The following is a 19,595-nucleotide window of genomic DNA, read 5'->3' as shown; positions in this document are numbered from 1 at the left end:
ATTACTCGGTTAATAAATTTTTCGATTTTTGTATTTGTCATTTTTTTCCAATATTTAAATATTAGATTTTTCAGTTTTGCGATTTTTCGTCTTTTTGAAGTTGCTAAATTTTCGACTTTTCGGTTTCTCGATTAATCAATTTCTAGATTTCTCGATTTTTCAGTTTTTCAGATTTTCAGTTCTCCAATTTATCGATTTTCCTGTTTTCCTTTTCGATTTCTTAGGTTTTTGATTCTTCAGTTCGATTTTTAGAATTCTCGGTTTTTCAATGTTTCAGTTTTGGTATTTTTGAATTTTTCGATTTTTGATGTTCAATTTCTCGACTATTCGATTTCTGGGTTTTTCAGTTCTTCAATTTTTCAATTTATTGACTTTCCTATTTTTCTTTTCGATTTCTCAGGTTTTTGATTCTTCAGTTGTTCGATTTTTTAAATTTTTTATTTTTCCACTTTTCGAAGTTTCAATTTCTCAATTTTCCAATGTTTCTGTTCGGGGATTTTTCAATTTGTTGATTTAAAATTTTTCAACTTTTCAATTTTTTGATGTTTCAATCCTCCAATTCTTCAATTTTTCAAATTTTTAAATTCTAGATTTGTTGATTTCTTGATTTTTTAGTACATCGATTTTTCTGTGTCATTTTTTGCAATTACGTATTAAATTTTGGATTTTTTAATTTTTTGATTTATCGACTTTTCGGTTTTAGATCTTTCAACTTAATGATTTTTCGAGTTTCCTATTTTTCGAATTTTTAAATTTTCGATTTCTCGATTTCTCGATTAATCAATTTTTCGATTTCTCGATTTTTAGATTTTTCGATTTCTCGATTTCTCGGTTTTTCAGTTCTTTAATTCTTCAATTTATCGATCTGCTCATTTTTCTTTTCGATTTCTCAGGTTTTTGATTCTTCAATTATTTTTCGATTTTTTAAATTTTCCATTTTTCCACTTTTTTATTTTTCGATTAAAAATTTTTCGATTTTTCTAGTTTTTTATGTTTCGATCAATTCTTCAATTTTTCGATGTTTAAATTTTAGATTTGTCGATTGCTCGATTTTTGAATACCTCGACTGTTCCATTTGTCAATTTTCTACAATATTTAAATTTTAGATTTTTCAATTTTGCGATTTTTCAATTTTTTTCATTCTTCAGATTCCCGAAATTTGAAATTTTTCAATTTTTCAATTTTTGGCGTTTCTAAATTTTTGACTTTCCGATTTCTCGATTAATCCATTAATCAGTTTTTCGATTTTTCGATTTTTACACTTTTCAATTAATTGATTTTTTTATTTCCCCATTTCTCGACTTTTTTTCGATGTTCAATTTTTCGAGTTCTGATTTCTCGGTTTTTCAGTTCTTCGCTTTTTCAATTTATAAATTTTCCTATTCTTCTTTTCAATTCCACAGGATTTCCCAGTTTTTCAGTGTTTCAATTCTGGAATTTTTCATTTTTTCGTTTAAAATTTTTTCCATTCTTCAATTTTTCAGTAGCTCGACTGTTCTATTTGTCAATTTTCTACAATATTTAAATTTTAGATTTTTCAATTTTGCGATTTTTCAATTTTTTTCATTCTTCAGATTTCCGAATTTTGAAATTTTTCAATTTTGCGATTTTTGGCATTCCTAAAGTTTTGACTTTTCGATTTCTCGATTAATCCATTAATCAATTTTTCGATTTCTCGATTTTTGGACTTTTCATTAATTGATTTTTTTATTTCCCCATTTCTCGATTTTTTTTCGATGTTCAATTTTTCGAGTTCTGATTTCTCGTTTTTTCAGTTCTTCACTTTTTCAATTAATAAATTTTCCTATTCTTCTTTTCAATTTCACAGGATTTCCCAGTTTTTCAGTGTTTCAATTCAGGAATTTTTCATTTTTTCGTTTAAATTTTTTCGATTCTTCAATTTTTCGATTTTTTAAATTTTAAAGTTTTGGATTTCTCAATTTTTCAGTAGCTCGATTGTTCTATTTGTGAATTTTTTACAATTTTTAAAATCTAGAGTCTTCAGTTTTGCGATTTTGCAATTTTTTCATTCTTCAGATTTCCGATTTTTTAAATTCTTCAATTTTTGGCGTTTCTAAATTTTCGACTTTTTATTTCTGGATTTTTCGATTTTCCCATTTCTCGATTTCCCGATTTTCCGATGTTCAGTTTTGGACTTCTCGATTTTTCGGTTTTTCAGATCTTCAGTTCTTCAGTTTATCGATTTTCCTATTTTCTAGGTTTTTGATTCTTCAGTTCGATTTTTAGAATTCTCGGTTTCTCAATGTTTCAGTTTTGGTATTTTTCGATTAAAAAATTCTTGATGTTTTGATTTTTGATGTTCAATTTCTCGACTATTCTCACTACTTTTCAGTTGTTCGATTTTTTAAATTTTCGATTTTTCCATTTTTCGGTGTTTCAATTTCTCAATTTTCCAATGTTTCAGTTCTGCGATTTTCCAATTTTTCAATTTTTTGATTTAAAATTTTTCCACTTTTCAATTTTTTGATGTTTCAATCCTCCAATTATTCAATTTTTCGAATTTTTAAATTCTAGATTTGTTGATTTCTTGATTTATTAGTACATCGATCATTTTTTGCAATTACATATTAAATTTTAGATTTTTTAATTTTTTCATGCTTTGATTTATGGACTCCTCGGTTTTAGCTTTTTCAACTTAATGATTTTTAAAATTATTGATTTTTCGAGTTTCCAATTTTTCGAATTTTTAAATTTTAGATTTCTCGGTTTTTCAATCCTTTAATTCTTCAATTTATCGATCTGCTTATTTTTCTTTTCGATTTCTCAGGTTTTTGATTCTTCAGTTATTTTTCGATTTTTTAAATTTTTGATGTTTCAATCAATTCTTCAATTTTTCGATTTTTAAATTTTTGATTTGTCGATTGCTCGATTTTTGAGTACCTCGACTGTTCTATTTGTCATTTTTTTACAACATTTAAATTTTAGAATTTTCAATTTTGCGATTTTTCAATTTTTTTCATTCTTCAGATTTCCGAATTTTGAAATTTTTCGATTCTTCAATTTTTGACGTTCCTAAATTTTCGACTTTTCGATTTCTCGATTCCTCGATTACCAATTTTTCCATTTCTTGGTTTTTAAATTTTTGGTTTAATCGATTTTTTGACTTTCCCATTTCTCGATTTCTCGATTTTTCCATGTTCAATTTCTCGACTTCTCAATTTTCGGTTTTCGCTTCTTCAATCATTTTTCAGGTATTTGATACTTCAACTGTTCAATTTTTTCAATTGTCAAGTTTTAAATTTCTCAGTTTTTCAATGTTTGTTTTAGAATGTTTCAATTTCAATTTTTTTAAATTTTTCGATTTCTCGATTTTTTAGTACCGCGATTGTTCTATTTGTCAATTTTATGCAATTTTTAAATTTCAGATTTTTCCATTTTGCAATTTCTAATGTTTTCATTTTTTATTTTTCGATTCTTCAGATTTTCGAATTTTTTAATTTTGCAATTTTTCAGTTTTTGGTGCAAAATTTTTCGGATTACTAGATTAATGAGTTTAAAGATTTCTTGATTTTTAGCTTTTTCGATTAATCGATTTTTTGTTTTTCCTATTTCTCGATCTTTCAATTTTTCAATGTTCAATTTCTCGGTTTTTCAGTTCTTCAATTCTTTAATTCGTCGATTTTCCTATTTTTCTTTTCTATTTCTGAGGTATTTAATTTTTCAATTGCTCGACTTTTTAACTTTTCGATTTTTAGATTTCTCAGTTTTGGAATTCTTCAATTTTTCGATTTTTGAAATTTTAGATTCTTCGATTTCTCGATTTTTCAATTTTTCGATTTCTGGATTTTTAGACTTTTTGACTTACTAATTTGTTGATTTTTTCATTTCACGATTTTTAGAAACATCTCGACTTCTCGGTTTTTCAGTTCTACAATTCTACAATTTGTCAATTCTCCTATTTTTCTTTTCGATTTCTCAAGCTTTTAATTTTTCAATTATTGTTCGATTTCTCCACTTTTCAATTTTTAGGATTCTCAATTTTGCAATGTTTCAGTTTTGGAATTTTTCAATTTTTTTAATTATCGATTAAAAGTTCATCGATGTCCTGATTTTTTGATGTTTCAATGATTCGATTCTCCAATTTTTCGATTTTTTATATTTAAAATTTTTCGATTTCTCGATTTTTCAGTACCTCGATTGTTCTGTTTATCAATTTTTTATATTTAAATTTTAGATTTTTCAATTTTGCGATTTTCAATTTTTTCGTTCTTCAGTTTTCGATTCTTCAGATTTTCGAATTTTTAAAATTTTTTTAATTTTCGACTTTTCGATTTCTCGTTTACTCGATTAGTCAATTTTTCGATTTATCGATTTTTTGATTTTCCCATTTCTCAGTTTCTCGATTTCTCCATTTTTCGGTTTTTCTGTTCTTCAGTTATTCAATTTATCGATTTTCCTATTTTTCTTTTCGGTTTCTCAGGTTTTTGATTCTTTAACTGTTCGATTTTTTTAATTTCAATTTTTACAATTTTCGATTTTTACATTTCTCAGTTTTTCGATGTTTCAGTTTTGGGACTTTTTTGGTTTCTTAATTTTTCAATATAATTTTTTAATTTAAAAATTTTCGATGATCAGCTTCTCGACTTCTTAATTTTTTGGTTTTCCTGTTCTTCAATTCTTCAGTTTATCGATTTTCCTATTTATCTTTTCAATTTCTCAGGTTTTTGATTCTTCAATTGTTCGATTTTTTAAATTTTCAATTTTTTTCAGTTTTGGATTTTTTTTATTGTTCGATGTCTCGATTTTTCACTTCTTCGATGCTTCTTTTTGTCAATTTTCGCATTTTTTTAATGTTCGATTTCTCGATCTTCTATTTTCGACTTCTCGGTTTTTTATTTTTCCATTTTGCATTCTTTAAAATTTTTGATTTTTCGAGTTTTCAATTTTTCAGTTTTTCGATTTGTCAATTTTTCGATTTCTCGATTTATCAAGATTTCTATGTTGCGATTTTTCGATGGTTCAGTTTCAATTTATCAATTTTATTTATTGATTTTTAGACTTTTCTATTAATCGATCTTTTGATTTTCCCATTTCTCGATTTCTCGATTTTTCGGTTTTTCAGTTCTTCAACTTATCGATTTTCCTATTTTTCTTTTCGATTTATCAGGTTTTTGATTTTTCAATCATTCGATTTTTTAAATGTTCAGTTTTTACAATTTTCGAGTTTTTCAATGTTTCAGTTTTGGAATTTTTTACTTTTACAATTTTTCAATTTTTTAAATTTTAGATATTTCTCGATTTTTCAGTAGCTCGATCGTTCTATTTGTCAATTTTTTGCAATTTTTAAATTTCGGATTTTTCAGTTTTGCGATTTTTCAGATTTCCGAATTTTCGGCTTTCTCGATTAATCAGTTTTTCGATTTTTCGATTTTTAGACTTTTCGATTAATCGATTTTTTATTTTCAACACGAACAAATCTAGATCTCAATTTTTCAGTTCTTCAATTCTTCAACTTATTGATTCTCCAATTTTTCTTTTCGATTTCTGACGTTTTTGATTCTTCAATTATTGGATTTTTTAAATCTTCTGTTTTCGATTTTTTAAAGTTTCAATTTTGGAATTTTTCAATTTTTCGATTCTTCAGATTTCCGAATTTTAAAATTGTTCAATTTTTCAATATTTGGCGTTCCTAAATTTTCGAATGTTTCGGAATTTTTCAATTTTTCGAATTTTTGATGTTTCGATTTTTCGTTTAATCAGCCCCACCAACGATTTGATGACGTTCCCTCAAATCGTTTTTAGTAAACACAGTTAAAATTTTATAAAATAAGATACCCCTATACTTGTAGGTTGTGTATCCGCCTTGATTTTTACTCTAGGCAGCTTTGCTTGACTGCATTTCAAAATTGAGGGAAATTCTGTCTAAATAATTTTAGACCAAATTTTTGGCCGTTTTTAACCTCCATATTGTCGTATTTTTGTCCCAAATTTGTCGTTTTTTTGTCCTCTTTTTATAATCCATTGTCCTGAAAAAGCTCTAAATATAGCACTGTACATACAAGGACCCAACTCGACTCCTTTAATATTTCAGTTATTTTAAAACGACGTAGGCGATATCCGTGCCTGGACTGTAATTCATTAGTCATTACGAAACATTTCTGCGGAAAAAATAATTCCAAGCAACGGCCACTTCGATGAACGATTATTAAAAAAAACTTTCGTTCCAATATTTTTAAATATACTAAACTGTAAAACATTTTGCCTAATTGTTGAGATAATTGTACCCAGAAACAGTGTCAGATAAAGACTATCAAACATCCGTTGATGCTATAACTTTCACGATTTCATTCTAAGCTCTTAGTCACCAGTCAAGATCCAACAATGTTGCCAAACAGAGCGTTTCGGTTGTTGCTTATCGCTGCAATTTTGTTTGTTTCAACATCTGCCAATACAGTTGCTCCAAATAAAGGACTTTACCCAAGCCTCAAGGGTGTAAACGCATCCAGAGCAGGAGTATGCACCCTAGAAGTCCCGTAAGTACGATTTTAAGTCACTTTAGTACTGAACTTGCTTCATTTGTTTTAATTCTGTCTTAGTGCCATGTAGCGACTTTTATAAAAGCGTAGTTTTTTTGTAAATATGTTTTATTTAATTCGATTTACCTAACTTAAAACGGATTGCTGTTATTTATACATGTTATGTGGTTATAGTTCCCATGATTTGACCTTGTGTGGTCATCATATACATATTAAGTAGCTGCTGCTTCAATGCCGAGCTAAATTAAAATATGATGTATTTTCTAGAACCATTGACCTGATTAGTCCCGAAGATCGCGCCTCAGGGGTGCGACCAGAAGGAAACGGTGTAAGCAATATATTTTTTCTATGAAATAAAAAATATCCTTACGATACTGTATTTTTTTAGACCAGACCCGGCTTCAGCAAAATCGACATTTGTTGCTCAGGATGGGCCCGCAAGCCCCACACCCATTTCGAGTGCGAGCCAGTGTGTGACAACGGGTGTCCCAATGGTAACTGCACGGCACCCAACGTGTGCAGCTGCAGACGTGGCTACGTCAAAGACGTCCTCGGGAATTGCATCCCGACGTGTCCCATTGGGTGCCTGAACGGCGTCTGTACCACCGGTGGGATTTGTTCGTGTAATGCAGGGTTCCAGTCCAGTCCAGACGGGAAGTTCTGTACTCCAGTGTGTACGGGCGGGTGCGGACCTGGAGGCGAATGCGTGGGAGCCGAGTCTTGCCGGTGTCGAACGGGGTAAGAGTGGTGTATTACTGGTTGCATAGCCGTGAAAAAATTCTCCATAATACGAAGAAAATTGTTATTAATAATTTGACACTTTGTATTTTCGATTCTAATAAGTACGATTCAAAGCACTAATAAGCATAGTCAGTATAATCGAATTTAAAATTCCCATTTAAATACGTAATGATTAAGTTTTTTGACAAAATTTGCAACGTCTTTCAGAGAAAGAAATTTGCGAACTTGAAAAAATTTTCTCTTGATTCACCTGAAATTTATACCTTCTGAATTTTGAAAATTTCAGAATCTTTTTTTTTTTATATTGGTTTCGAGAAATTTTAAAACTTTTTTCATATTGCTTAGTATTTCTAAAAAGCTTTAAATCTGAAAGTCGTATAAACTTCATACTTTCTCCTTTAAAATTATTAGAATCAAATAAATTTAAACAATGTTTGATCTAGAGTTATTTAGAAAGAATTTTCCTCGTCTCTGAAAGGCAGTCGAGCAAAGCTGCCTGGAGTAAAATTTTTTTTTCAATTTTCGGATCTTTCCATTTGTCGATTTTTTAAAGTTAATATTTTTCGTTTTCTCAATTATGTATTTTTTTTTAATTTTGCACTATTTGAATTTTTCAATTTTTCGATTTCTCCATTTTTGTGTTTCAATTTCTCAATGTTTCAATTTTTCGATTTTTTAGTTTTTTGATTTATCGATTTAACAGTTTTTCGATGTGTTTCAGTTTTAGTATTTTTGAATTTTTCGATTTTTTTCAATTTTAGTTTTTTCGATTTTTTGAATTTTTGATGTTTCAATCCTTCGTTTTTTCAGTTTTTCCATGTTTTAATTTGTCCATAGTTTGCCAATTTTTCCAATTTTTTAATTTAAAATTTTTCAATGTTTTGATATTCGATTTCTTGATCTTTCGATTTTTTGACTACTTGCTTTAAAATTTTCAATTTGTAGATTTTTAAAATTTTTGATTTTTCAAGTGTTCAATTTTTCGCTTTTGAAATGTTTCGAAAAATTATTAGGTAATTTAAAAACTGCAAAATTTAATTTAAAAAATCGGAACATCGGAAAACTGAAAAATAGTAAATTTCAGTTTTCCGATTTTTCGATTTATCGATTTTTTAAATTTAATTTTTTATATTTTGCACTATTTCAGTTTTTCAATTTTTCGATTTCTCGATTTTTATGTTTAGATTTTTCAATGTTTTTTTTTTTTGATTTATCGGTTTTCAAATTTTTCAATTTCTCGATTTATCAAAATTTCGATGTTTCGACTTTTCGATGGTCCAATTTCCCGATTTTTCTATTTTTCAATTTTCGGAGTTTTCGATTTATCGATTTTTTGAATTAAAAATTTTTCAGTTTCTAAATTATATAATAATTTTTCGATTTTGCATTATTTCAATTTCTCAATTTTTTGTTTCGTTTCTCAATATTTCAATTTTTCGATTTGTCAGTTTTTTGATTTTCCGATTTTTTAATTTTCCTTGTTTTTTATTTCTCAGGTTTTTGATTGTTCAAATTTTCGATATTTTAAATTTCAGATGTTTTTACCTTTCGATTTTTCAATGTCTCATTTTTCCAGTGTTTCAGTTTTGGAATTTTTCAGTTTTTTGATTTATCGATATTACAGTTTTTCGATATGTATTTCAGTTTTAGTATTTTTGAATATTTCGATTTTTGGTAGAATTTCTAGTATTAACGACTGTCATTTACTTCAAAATAAACTAGAAATCATTAGTTCTTGGTGCGTTAACAACTCTATGGGAGTAAACACTGATAAATGTAAGGTTATAACATTTACCCGTAGATCTAACTGTATTGTGTTTCCATATACTTTGAATAATGTTACTCTCGAACGCGTTTCTGAAATCAACGACTTGGGTGTAATCTTAGATTCAGAGCTACGATTTGCTAGTCATTTTGATTTTGTTCTGAATAAGTCATTTCGAACTTGTGGCTTTATCAAACGTCAGTCTATTGATTTTTGGGATATTAGTTGTCTACACAAATTGTTTGTAACTTTAGTTAGACCGATTCTTGAATATTGTTTTGTTATTTGGTTCCCATTTTATAAAACCCACGTTGATCGTCTTGAAAGAGTACAACGTAAGTTTGTCAATTACCTACTTTTTAAAATGGGAATAAATAAGGATAATTATAGCTATGACCAAAGGCTTGTACTTGTAAACCTGGAACTACTGGAGAGTAGAAAACAAAAAGCTGAAATTCGTTTGGGTTATAAGTTGTTCCAGAATTGCATTGACTGCCCTGGCCTAGTTATGTTGTTTGATATTAGAGTACCTAGATTAGGTTCTCGTTGCTCTGAAACTTTTATACCTAGATTTCATCGTACTAATTTTACGTTTCATGCACCTATGGATAATATAGTTAGATCTATAAACAAAATTTCAAATTATCTGGACTTTTTTAATGTAACTTTATCTTCTTTAAACAGCTACCTGAAAAATCTTTAAGTTGTATGGATTAATTATTTTTAGTTTTTATGTATTTCTTTTTTTTGTAATTAGTTTGCACATGTTTAGTTCTATTTTCGATATGTCGTCTTATGGATTTTGTATCTTTTTCGACATTAAATACATATTATTATTATTATTATTATTATTATTATTTTTTTCAATTTTAGTTTTTTCGATTTTTTGAATTTTTGATTTTTCAATCCTTCGCTTTTTCAGTTTTTCCATGTTTTAATTTTTCCATAGTTTGCCAATTTTTCCAATTTTTTAATTTTAAATGTTTAAACTTTTTGATATTCGATTTCTTGATCTTTCGATTTTATGACTACTTGCTTTCAAATTTTCAATTTGTAGATTTTTAAAATTTTTGATTTTTCGAATTTTCAATTTTTCGCTTTTGAAATGTTTCGAAAAATTATTACGTAATTTAAAAATTGAAAATTTAATTTAACAAATCGATAAATCGAAACATCGGGAAACTGAAACATAGTAAATTTCAGTTTTCCGATTTTTCGATTAATCGATTTTTTTTAATTTAATTTTTTCTATTTTGCACTATTTCAGTTTTTCAATTTTTCGATTTTTCTATTTTTCAATTTTCGGAGTTTTCGATTTATCGATTTTTAAATTAAAAATTTTTCAATTTCTAAATTATGTGATAATTTTTCGATTTTGCACTATTTCAATTTCTCAATGTTTTGTTTCGATTTCTCGATTTTTATGTTTCATTTCTCAATATTTCAATTTTTCGATTTGTCGGTTTTTTGATTTCTCGATTTTTGGATTCCTCAATTTTGAGACATTTCGATCCATCGATTTTTTATTTTTCCATTTCTCGAGTTCTTGACTTTTCGATGTATGATTTCTCGACTTCTCGATTTTTTAAAAGTTCCATTTTTCAATTTTTCGATTTTCCAATATTTTTCGATTTCTCGGGTTTTTGGTTCTTCAATTTTTCGATTTTTTAAATTTTAGATGTTTTTACTTTTCGATTTTTCAATGTTTCAGTTTTGGAAGTTTTCCATTTTTTTATTTATCTGTTTAACATTTTTTCGATGTTTATTTTGGTATTTTTCAAAATTTCTATTTTTCGATTTTTTTGCTGTTTCAATCTTTGGATTTTTCAATTTTTCGATTGTTTAAAAAATTTTAGATTTTTCGATCTCCCGATTTTCCAGTTCTTGCATTTTTCCATTTGTCAAATTTTCCAATTTTTTTATTTTAGTAGATCTTTCAATTCTTTGATGTTTCGATTTCTTAATCTTTTGATTTTTGGACTACTTGCTTAAGATTTTTCAATTTGAGGATTTTTAAAATATTTGATTTTTTGAGTTTTTAAAACAAATTACAAATTTTTCAATTGTTTAGTTTTTCGATGGTTCAATTTCCGGATTTTTAATTTTTCAATTTTCGGATTTTTCGACTTCCCGATTTTAATGTTTCTCAATGTTTCAATTTTGCGATTTATCGGTTTTTTGATTTTTCGATGTTTTGATCTTTGAATTTTTCGATTTCCCAATTTTTCGAAAATTCAGTAATTTCTCAATTTCTCGTTTTTTTCGGTTTTTCGGTTATCAGAAAGCAAAAATAACAAAAATAATTTATCATTTTTCAAAGAAAAATCTAAATCAAGTAAATCGAAAAATTCAAAATTAGAAATTCGAAAAATTGAGGAATGAAGAACCTGAGAAAAAAAAATTGGAAAATCGAAAAATTGAAAAATTAAATATCTAAGGTAAAAATTCGAGAAATCGAGAACTCGAACATCGAAAAGTCGTGAAAAAATCAAAATAGAGTGCAAAATCTAAAAATTATTACATAATTAAGAAATTGAAAAATTTTAAATTAAAAAAAAACAAAAATCCAAAAATTAAAAAATGAAGAAATGAAAAAATCGGAAAATTGAACCATGGAAAAGTCGGAACATCGACATCTCAATAAATCCAGAAATCGAAAAACTGAACAATTGGAAAATTTAAAAACCGGAAAATTCAATAATTTAAAAATCAAAAATTTAAAGAATCTCCAAATTGAAAGATCTAAACCAAGTAGTCGAAAAATCGAAAGCAAAATAAATCGAAAAATCGAAAATTAAGAATTTGGAAAACTTGACAAAATGGAAAAAATGAAAGAACTGGAAAATCTAGAATTCGAAAAATCTAAAATTTAAACAATAAAAAAATTAAAATATTGAAAAATGGAAAAATCGAAGCTTTGAGACATCGAAAATTCGAGAACTCGAGAAATGGGAAAATCCAAAAATCTATGAATCGAAAAATCGAAAAATTGAGAAATCGAAATCTAGTACAAAATCTAAAAATTATTACATAATTAAGAAATTGAAAAATCTCAAATTTAAAAAATCGATAAATCCAAAAATCCGAAAATTGAAAAATTGACAAATCTGGAAATTGAATCATTGAGAAGTAGAAACTTCGAAATCTCTATAAATCGAGAAGTCGAATAAAATGTAAAAAACCGAAAAATTGAAAACTCAAAAAATAAAAAATTTAAAGAATCTCTAAATTGAAAGATCTGAACCAAGTAGTCGAAAAATCGAAAGCAAAATAAATCGAAAAATCGAAAATTAAGAATTTGGAAAACTTGACAAAATGGAAAAAATCAAAGAACTGGAAAATCTAGAATCCGAAAAATCTAAAATTTAAACAATAAAAAAATTAAAATATTGAAAAATTGAAAAATCGAACCATTGAGACATCGAAAAGTCGAGAACTCGAGAAATGGGAAAATCCAAAAATCTATGAATCGAAAAATCAAAAAATTGAGAAATCGAAATCTAGTGCAAAATCTAAAAATTATTACATAATTAAGAAATTGAAAAATCTCAAATTTAAAAAATCGATAAATCGAAAAATCCGAAAATTGAAAAATTGACAAATCTGGAAATTGAACCATCGAAAAGTAGAAACTTCGAAATCTCTATAAATCGGGAAGTCGAATAAAAAGTTAAAAACCGAAAAATTGAAAACTCAAAAAATCAAAAATTTAAAGAATCTCTAAATTGAAAGATCTGAACCAAAAAAAAAATCGAAAACTCATTAAAACGAAACATCAACAAATTAAAAAACCTAAAATTAACAATTCCAAAAATTGACAAAAGTGGAAAAATGGAAGAACTGGAAAATCGAGAAATCGAATAATCTAAAATTTAAACAATCGAAAAATTAAAATATTAAAAAATCGAAAAATTGAAACTTTTAATTAAAATCGAAAAATTAAAATTTAAAAAATCGAAAAATTGAATAATCAAAAACCTGAGAAATCAAAAAAATTGGAAAATCGGAACATTGAAAAGTCGAGAACTCGAGAAATCGAAAAATTGATTGATTAATCGAGAAATCGAAAAGTTGAAATTTCGCTAAAAATCGAAAAATTTAAAAATCGGAAATCTGATGGATAGAAACCCTGAAGAATGAAGTGATTGAAAAATCTAAAGTCAAAAATCAAAAACTTTGAAAATCTCCAAATTGAAAAATCTAAACCAAGTAGTCGAAAAATCGAAACAACAAGAAATAAAAAAATTGAAGCACTTGATAAATGGATAAATGGGAGAACTGGAAAATCGAGGAATCGAAAAATATAAAATTCAAACAATCGAAAAATTAAAATATCGAAAAAGGATTGAAAAAGTCGAAATATCAAAAAATACCAAAACTGAAATATATGTAGTGTTAAATCGAACATCTAAAATAAAAAAATCGAAAAATTGAAGAATTAAAAACCTGAGAAATTGAAAAAAATGGAAAATCGAAAAAAGTCGAGAACTTGAGAAATTGGGGAAAACGAAAAAAATCGATTAATCGAAAAGTCTAAAAATCGAGAAATCGTAAAACTGAAAAATTGAGTATGAACCGAAAAATTGAAAACTCGAAAGAACAAAACTTTTAAAAATCACAAAATTGAAAAATCTAAAACCGTGAAGTCGAAAATCGAAAGATCGAAAAATCGAAGTATCGAAAAATTGGAAAATCTAAAATTTAAAAATTGCGAAAATTGACAAAAAGGAAAATCGAGGTTCTGAAAAATCAAAAAATCAAAAAATTGAAAATTTAATAAATAGAACCATTGAAGAATCAAAAACCTTAGAAATCGAAAAGAAAAATAAGAAAATCAATAAATTGAATAATTGAAGAACTAAAAAAGCGAGAAATCGAACATTGAGAAATCGAGAAATAGGATAATCAAAAGATCAATTAATCGAAAAGTTTAAAAATCCAGAAATCCAAAAAAATTGAAAAATTGAAAAATCTAAAATTTAAATATTGTAAAAAATTGACAAATAGTTACTCAAGGTACGGAAAAATCGATAATTCAAAAAGTCTGAAAATCGAGAAATCGAAAAATTGAAAAATCGAGAAATTGATAAATCGAAAAGTCGAAAATTTAGGAAATCTGAAGAAACGTAAACTGAAGAATGAAAAAACTGAAAAATCGCTATACTGAAAAATCTAAAACTTAAACATTCCAAAAATTAAAATATCGAAAAATTGAAAAATCGAAAGATTGAAAACTACCAAAACAGAAAGATATATCGAAAAACTGTTAAATCGATAAATAAAAAAATTGAAAAATTCCAAAACTGAAACATTGAAAAATCGAAAAGTAGAAACATCTAAAATTTAAAAAATTGAAAAATTGAAGAAGCAGGAACCTGAGAAATCGAAAAAAAATATTAAAAATTGTTATAAAATTTTGATTTTTTTCAGAAATCTCGATGTCTAGAATACGAATTTTGATTAATGATTTAAAACGTCTGCATGATTTCAAAGCATTCAATTTTGCAATTTCAAAGTTAAATTGTAAAATGTATTATACAATTTTGATTTTTCCTCCAAATGATGCCTATGGTGAAAACTCAAGGCCCAATCATAAACCACAAGTGGAGTATGTTATTTTATAAAATTAAAGAAAAAATGTACTCTTGTAAAATTTGGAAATGACAGAATAGACTTTAGTAAAATGCTAAAATCGAAGCAGACGCCCCCGTTAAGTTATTGATTTTGTGCCACCATGATACTGACTTTGTGACATTTTGTTCCAGCTTCTCCCTGAGCCGCAACACCAACAAATGCGAATACCACTGCGAAGGCGGCTGTGGGGGCGGCACGTGCATCGGCCCCAACAAATGCTCCTGCAAGCCTGGGTTCAAAATGGTTCAAAACTCCTGCGTGGCTGAGTGTCCGCGTGGATGCAAGAACGGGCGTTGTACGGGTCCGGGTGTCTGTAGTTGCGAATCTGGATGGACCCTGGATAAAACGGGTACAATTTGCGAGCCCCATTGCCGGGACCCTTGTCTCAACGCGGAGTGCACTGCCCCCAATACCTGCACTTGCAAGAAAGGGTACGTCGTGGACCCGACGAACCCTCAGAGCAACCGATGCGTCGCTCACTGTCCCGGAGGATGCGAAAATGGTTCTTGTACCGCCCCCAACTTCTGTATTTGTAATCCTGGGTTCGTTAAGGAGGCGAAGGGGAGCAATAGGTGCGTGAGGAGGCTGAAGAGGTCGCCGCTGATGCATTTTGAGCTGATTCCTGAGCAGATCGAGAACTAAGTAGGAAGGAGTGGTGTGGTTCATGGAATGAACCTTTTTCTAAATGTGTGTTGTACCAAAAAATATAGTAGTTGTAGAAGCACAGTTTATTGATTATAAACCTAGTCCATTCCACACTGTTACACAGGTTTTCAGGCTTTCAGTATTACGCTTTAACAATACCACCAAATTCACGCTTCTGGAATTCCTTTCAATAGAAAACACCTGCATTTATCCGTCGTGCATCGGTGGACACGCATCAAATTCGTCTTTTGTTTTATGTCCAGTACAAATTAATTTATGCACTAATAATTTAAAAGCTCAAGCTTCCACTCGTTCGGGTTCCAATGGCCATGTGTGTTTGAAAATTCCGAGCCGGATTTTTTTAATCTATAAATGAATCATATATGCTGCATATAAGAACGTTCCAGATTTAATTATCGGCGCCAACGCTCGCTTCCTGGAAAAAGTTGATTATGATATCGAGCTTTGCAGTTATGGACAATAATAAATTGATTTTACCGGTGCAATGGAGAGTAATTTTCTACAGAGCACCACTCTAGCGAGTTTCAATCGAGCTTGAAAGTTCATAATTCGCTTATATTGAAAATATGCGCAAAATTGTGCATAGATTGCATTCAAGATATGTTGAAAGCAGAAATTGGTCGAAGGTTGTTTTTCTGATTCATTAACGTGCAGAAATATGAATGCATTGATCGAGGGCGAGGTTATGCTGTGTTTCTAGCGAGATTTCTGACATTATTTCAGGAAGGGCACCTATGTCAATTCCGACACGAGCAGTGTAATACTAATAATAAAACATTGGAGTACTGTTCCTAAGATTTTTTTAAGCAATAAACAAAACAAAACATCAAAAAATCGAAAAACTAAAGTAATAAAACCTGAAAAATCCAAAAATTTCCAAAATTCGAAGTCGGAAAATTTTTAAAATCGAATAACCGAGATCTCGAGATACCAAAAAATCGTAAAATCGAAAATATAAAATTTAAAAAATTGAAAAATAGAAAAACTAAAAAACTGTAACATGAAAATTTTTAAAATTCGAAAAATTGAAAAATAGAAATATCGAAGAAAAGAAGAATCCAAAAACTGAGAAATCGAGAAATTGAAAATCCAAAATTGAATTGAGAAACTGAAAAACTGGAAAATCGAAAAATTGAAAAATCGAAATATCGAAAAATCGAGGCATCAAAAACCGAGAAATTGGAAAATTCAAAAACTGAAACATCGAAAAATCAAAATACCATAAGACCGAGAAATCAAAAAGTCGGCAAATCGAAAAAATTGAAAACTCTAAAATAAAACAAACGATAAATTGAAACAATAAAATATAAAAAAAATCGATAAATTGAAAAACAAATAAGCAAAAAATCGGGAAATCGAAAAGTCGAGAAATTGGAAATCGAAAAATTAAAAAAAAAATGAAAAACCCAAAACTGAAACATAGAAGAAAATTGAAGAATCGAAAAATTGAACATCGAGAAATCGAGAAGTCGAAAAATCGAAGTCGAAAAATTGAAAAATTGCAAAATTGCAAAATCAAAACTATGAAACTCGAAAATTGAAAAATTGAGTGACTGAAAATAGAAACACTGAAAAGTTAATATATTGAGAAATGGGAAAATCAAATATTAATTAAACCAGAAATTGAGTATTCAAAGGATTGAAAATTTAGCATCGTCAAAAATTAAAAAATCGAAAAATTTAAAAATCAAAAGATTGAAGAATCGAAAATGAAGAAATCGAGAAATTCAAAATTTGAAATTTTGAAATTGAAGAATCGAAACATTGAGTACCTAAGAATTGAACAACTGAGGAATTAAAAAATCGAAAACATGGGGAAATCCAAAATTGAAATATCGAAAAATTAAAAAAATGAGAAGTCGAAAAATCTAAAAATTGAAAAATCAAAAACCACAAACTCGAAAAAGTGAAAAATCGAGAAGTAGAAAAATCTAAACATTTAGAAATCAAAAGCCTGAAGAGCGAAAAATTGAAAACTCAAGAGAAAAAAAAAGAAGACATAAGAATTGAAAAATTCAAAGTCGAAACATCGAAAAGTTGTGAAATCGACAAATGGAAAAAATTAAAAAATGAGAAATTAGAAATCAAAAAATCGAAAATTTAGAAACGTCGGGAATCGAAAAATTCGATAATCGAAAAATTGAAGAATAAAAAAAAATGAAAATTCGAAAAGAAAATCGAGAAATCGGAAATTTGAAATTTTGAAGAATTGAGAAATTGCAGAATCGAAAAATTGAACAACGAGAAACTGAAAAATCGAAATAATGAAGAATTAAAAACTGAAAAAATCCAAAAGTGAAACATCGAAAAATTGAAAAATCCAGAAAGAAAGAAGAAAGAAAATTGAGAAAACTGAAAGTTGAAACATTGAAAAGTCAAGAAATCCAGAAATGGGAAAATCAAAAAATCGAATAAACGAGAAATAAAAAATCAAAAATCGAGAATTTAAGAACGTTAAAAAGTGAAATATCAAAAAATTGAAAAATAGAAGAATAATTGAAGAATCATAAAATTGAAAAATCAAAAAATTAAAGAATTGAGAAACTCAGAAATCGAAACATCGAAAAGTGCAGATATCGTGAAATCTGAAAATCAAAAATCAATTTATAGAAAAATTAAGAAGTCCAAAAATTGAGAATCATTTTGAACGCCAAGAATTGAGAAATTGAAGAATCGAAAATCCTAGCACTGAAATATTGGAAAATCGAGAAATTGAAAAATCGGAAAACTGAAGAATAAAAAAACTAAACTGAAACTTCAATGGATTAAAAAATAGGAGAAAAATTTAAGAATCGAAAATTGAAAAATGCAAAACTTGAGAATTCGGAAAATTAAATATCGAGAAATCGACAAGTCAAAAATTGAAGTCCAAAAATGGACAAAATCTAAAACCTGAAAATCAAAAAATGTAAAAAATAGAAAAATTGAACATTTAAAAAACTGAAAATGAAAACTAAGTCTAGAAGTCGAGCAATGGGAAAATCAAAAAATTAATTAAATGAGAAATTTTAAAATTTAGAAACAGTAAAAATTGAATGTTAAAACTGAAACAATGGAAAATTGAGAAATCTACAGGAAAAAATCCAGAAATAAAAAATTTGAAATTTTGAAGAATTGAGAAATTGAAGAATCAGAAAAATCGAAAAATTGAAAAATCCAAACACTGAACAGTTGCGAAATCGAGAAATCGGAAAATGAAAAACTAATTAAACAAGAAATTGAATATTTAGGAACGTCAAAAATTGAAAAATCGAAAATTGAGAAATAGAAAAACCAAGAAATCGAGAAATCGAAAAATTTTAAATTTGAACATTTGAGAAATTGAAACGAAAAATTGAAAAATCCTAGCACTGAAGTATCGAAAAACTAATTAATCAAAAAACTGAAAATAGAAAACTTGAAGAATGAAAAAACAGAAAAACCGTAAAATGAAACACCATATGATTGAAAAATTTAAGAATCGAAACATTGAAAAATCCAAAAACTGAGAGATCGAAAAATTGAGAATTGGAAAAACAAAAATTTGAGAAATTGGAAAGTCAAAAACTTGAAAATCGAAAAATGAACTATTGAAAAACTGAAAAATTGAAACATTGAAAACTCAGGAAATCGATCAATGGAAAAATCAAAAAATTAATTAAACGAGAAATTGAGAAATCGAAAAATTGAGTATTTATAAACGTCAAAAATTGAAATTGAAAAACCGAAAGTTGAAAAAATTCTTATATTTATAATGTTGAATTGTTCCCAAAAATCTCGACGTCTAGGATAAAAATTCAACACGGATTCATAAATCACAATTTCAGACCTGTTACTTTTTAACATTTAAATAACATTTATTCACAAAACTATAAAATGGCATGAACAATCCCTGGGGGAGGCATGAACAGATAAATTTTGATTAACAAATTACCATGCTTCCAATAACCGTAAAACGTTTGCAAAATTTCAATAAAAAATGTCATACAATCTTGGATTTTAAATAAAATTTGAAGATGAAGATTTAGTGGTTTCGGAGATTATCTATTTAATAAAAATTGACCCAGACGACAGACAAATGGAAACGGAAAACCACAAGATCCTAGACATAGCTCTAGTCGAGAGGTGATGGGAGACGCAGGTAAGGTAGGAATTAGTATTATAATTTTTCTTTGTTTTCAATTTTAGCGATTCGTTTCAATTTCGTAGCCAGTTACAGTCAGCCCTTTGGCACTTTGTACATTCTTCAGACACAAATGGAATTTTTGTTGAAACGAAAAGCGACTCACCTCTCTTTCGCCAAAATTAATTTG

At 27.8% G+C, this 19,595-nt stretch overlaps 1 protein-coding gene across 1 annotated transcript; it reads left to right on the top strand.

Annotated features, from left to right (window-relative positions):
* The first annotated feature begins 6,303 nt into the window (after positions 1 to 6,303).
* Positions 6,304 to 15,361, top strand: LOC135125229 (epidermal growth factor-like protein). Its single transcript, XM_064050659.1, has 4 exons — positions 6,304 to 6,494; positions 6,765 to 6,825; positions 6,886 to 7,235; positions 14,769 to 15,361. The coding sequence occupies exons 1-4, from the start codon at positions 6,343 to 6,345 to the stop codon at positions 15,277 to 15,279; spliced, it is 1,074 nt and encodes a 357-aa protein (XP_063906729.1). The 5' UTR covers positions 6,304 to 6,342; the 3' UTR covers positions 15,280 to 15,361.
* Positions 15,362 to 19,595: the final 4,234 nt, after the last annotated feature.

The sequence above is a fragment of the Zophobas morio genome, unplaced genomic scaffold (assembly GCF_036711695.1).
Source record: "Zophobas morio isolate AGI-343-1 ecotype UQ-CSIRO unplaced genomic scaffold, CSIRO_AGI_Zmor_V1 ptg000008l, whole genome shotgun sequence".
NCBI classification, from domain to species: Eukaryota; Metazoa; Arthropoda; class Insecta; order Coleoptera; family Tenebrionidae; genus Zophobas; species Zophobas morio.
The sequence above is the reverse complement of the archived record's forward strand: the minus strand, read 5'-3'. Positions and strand labels throughout refer to the sequence as shown.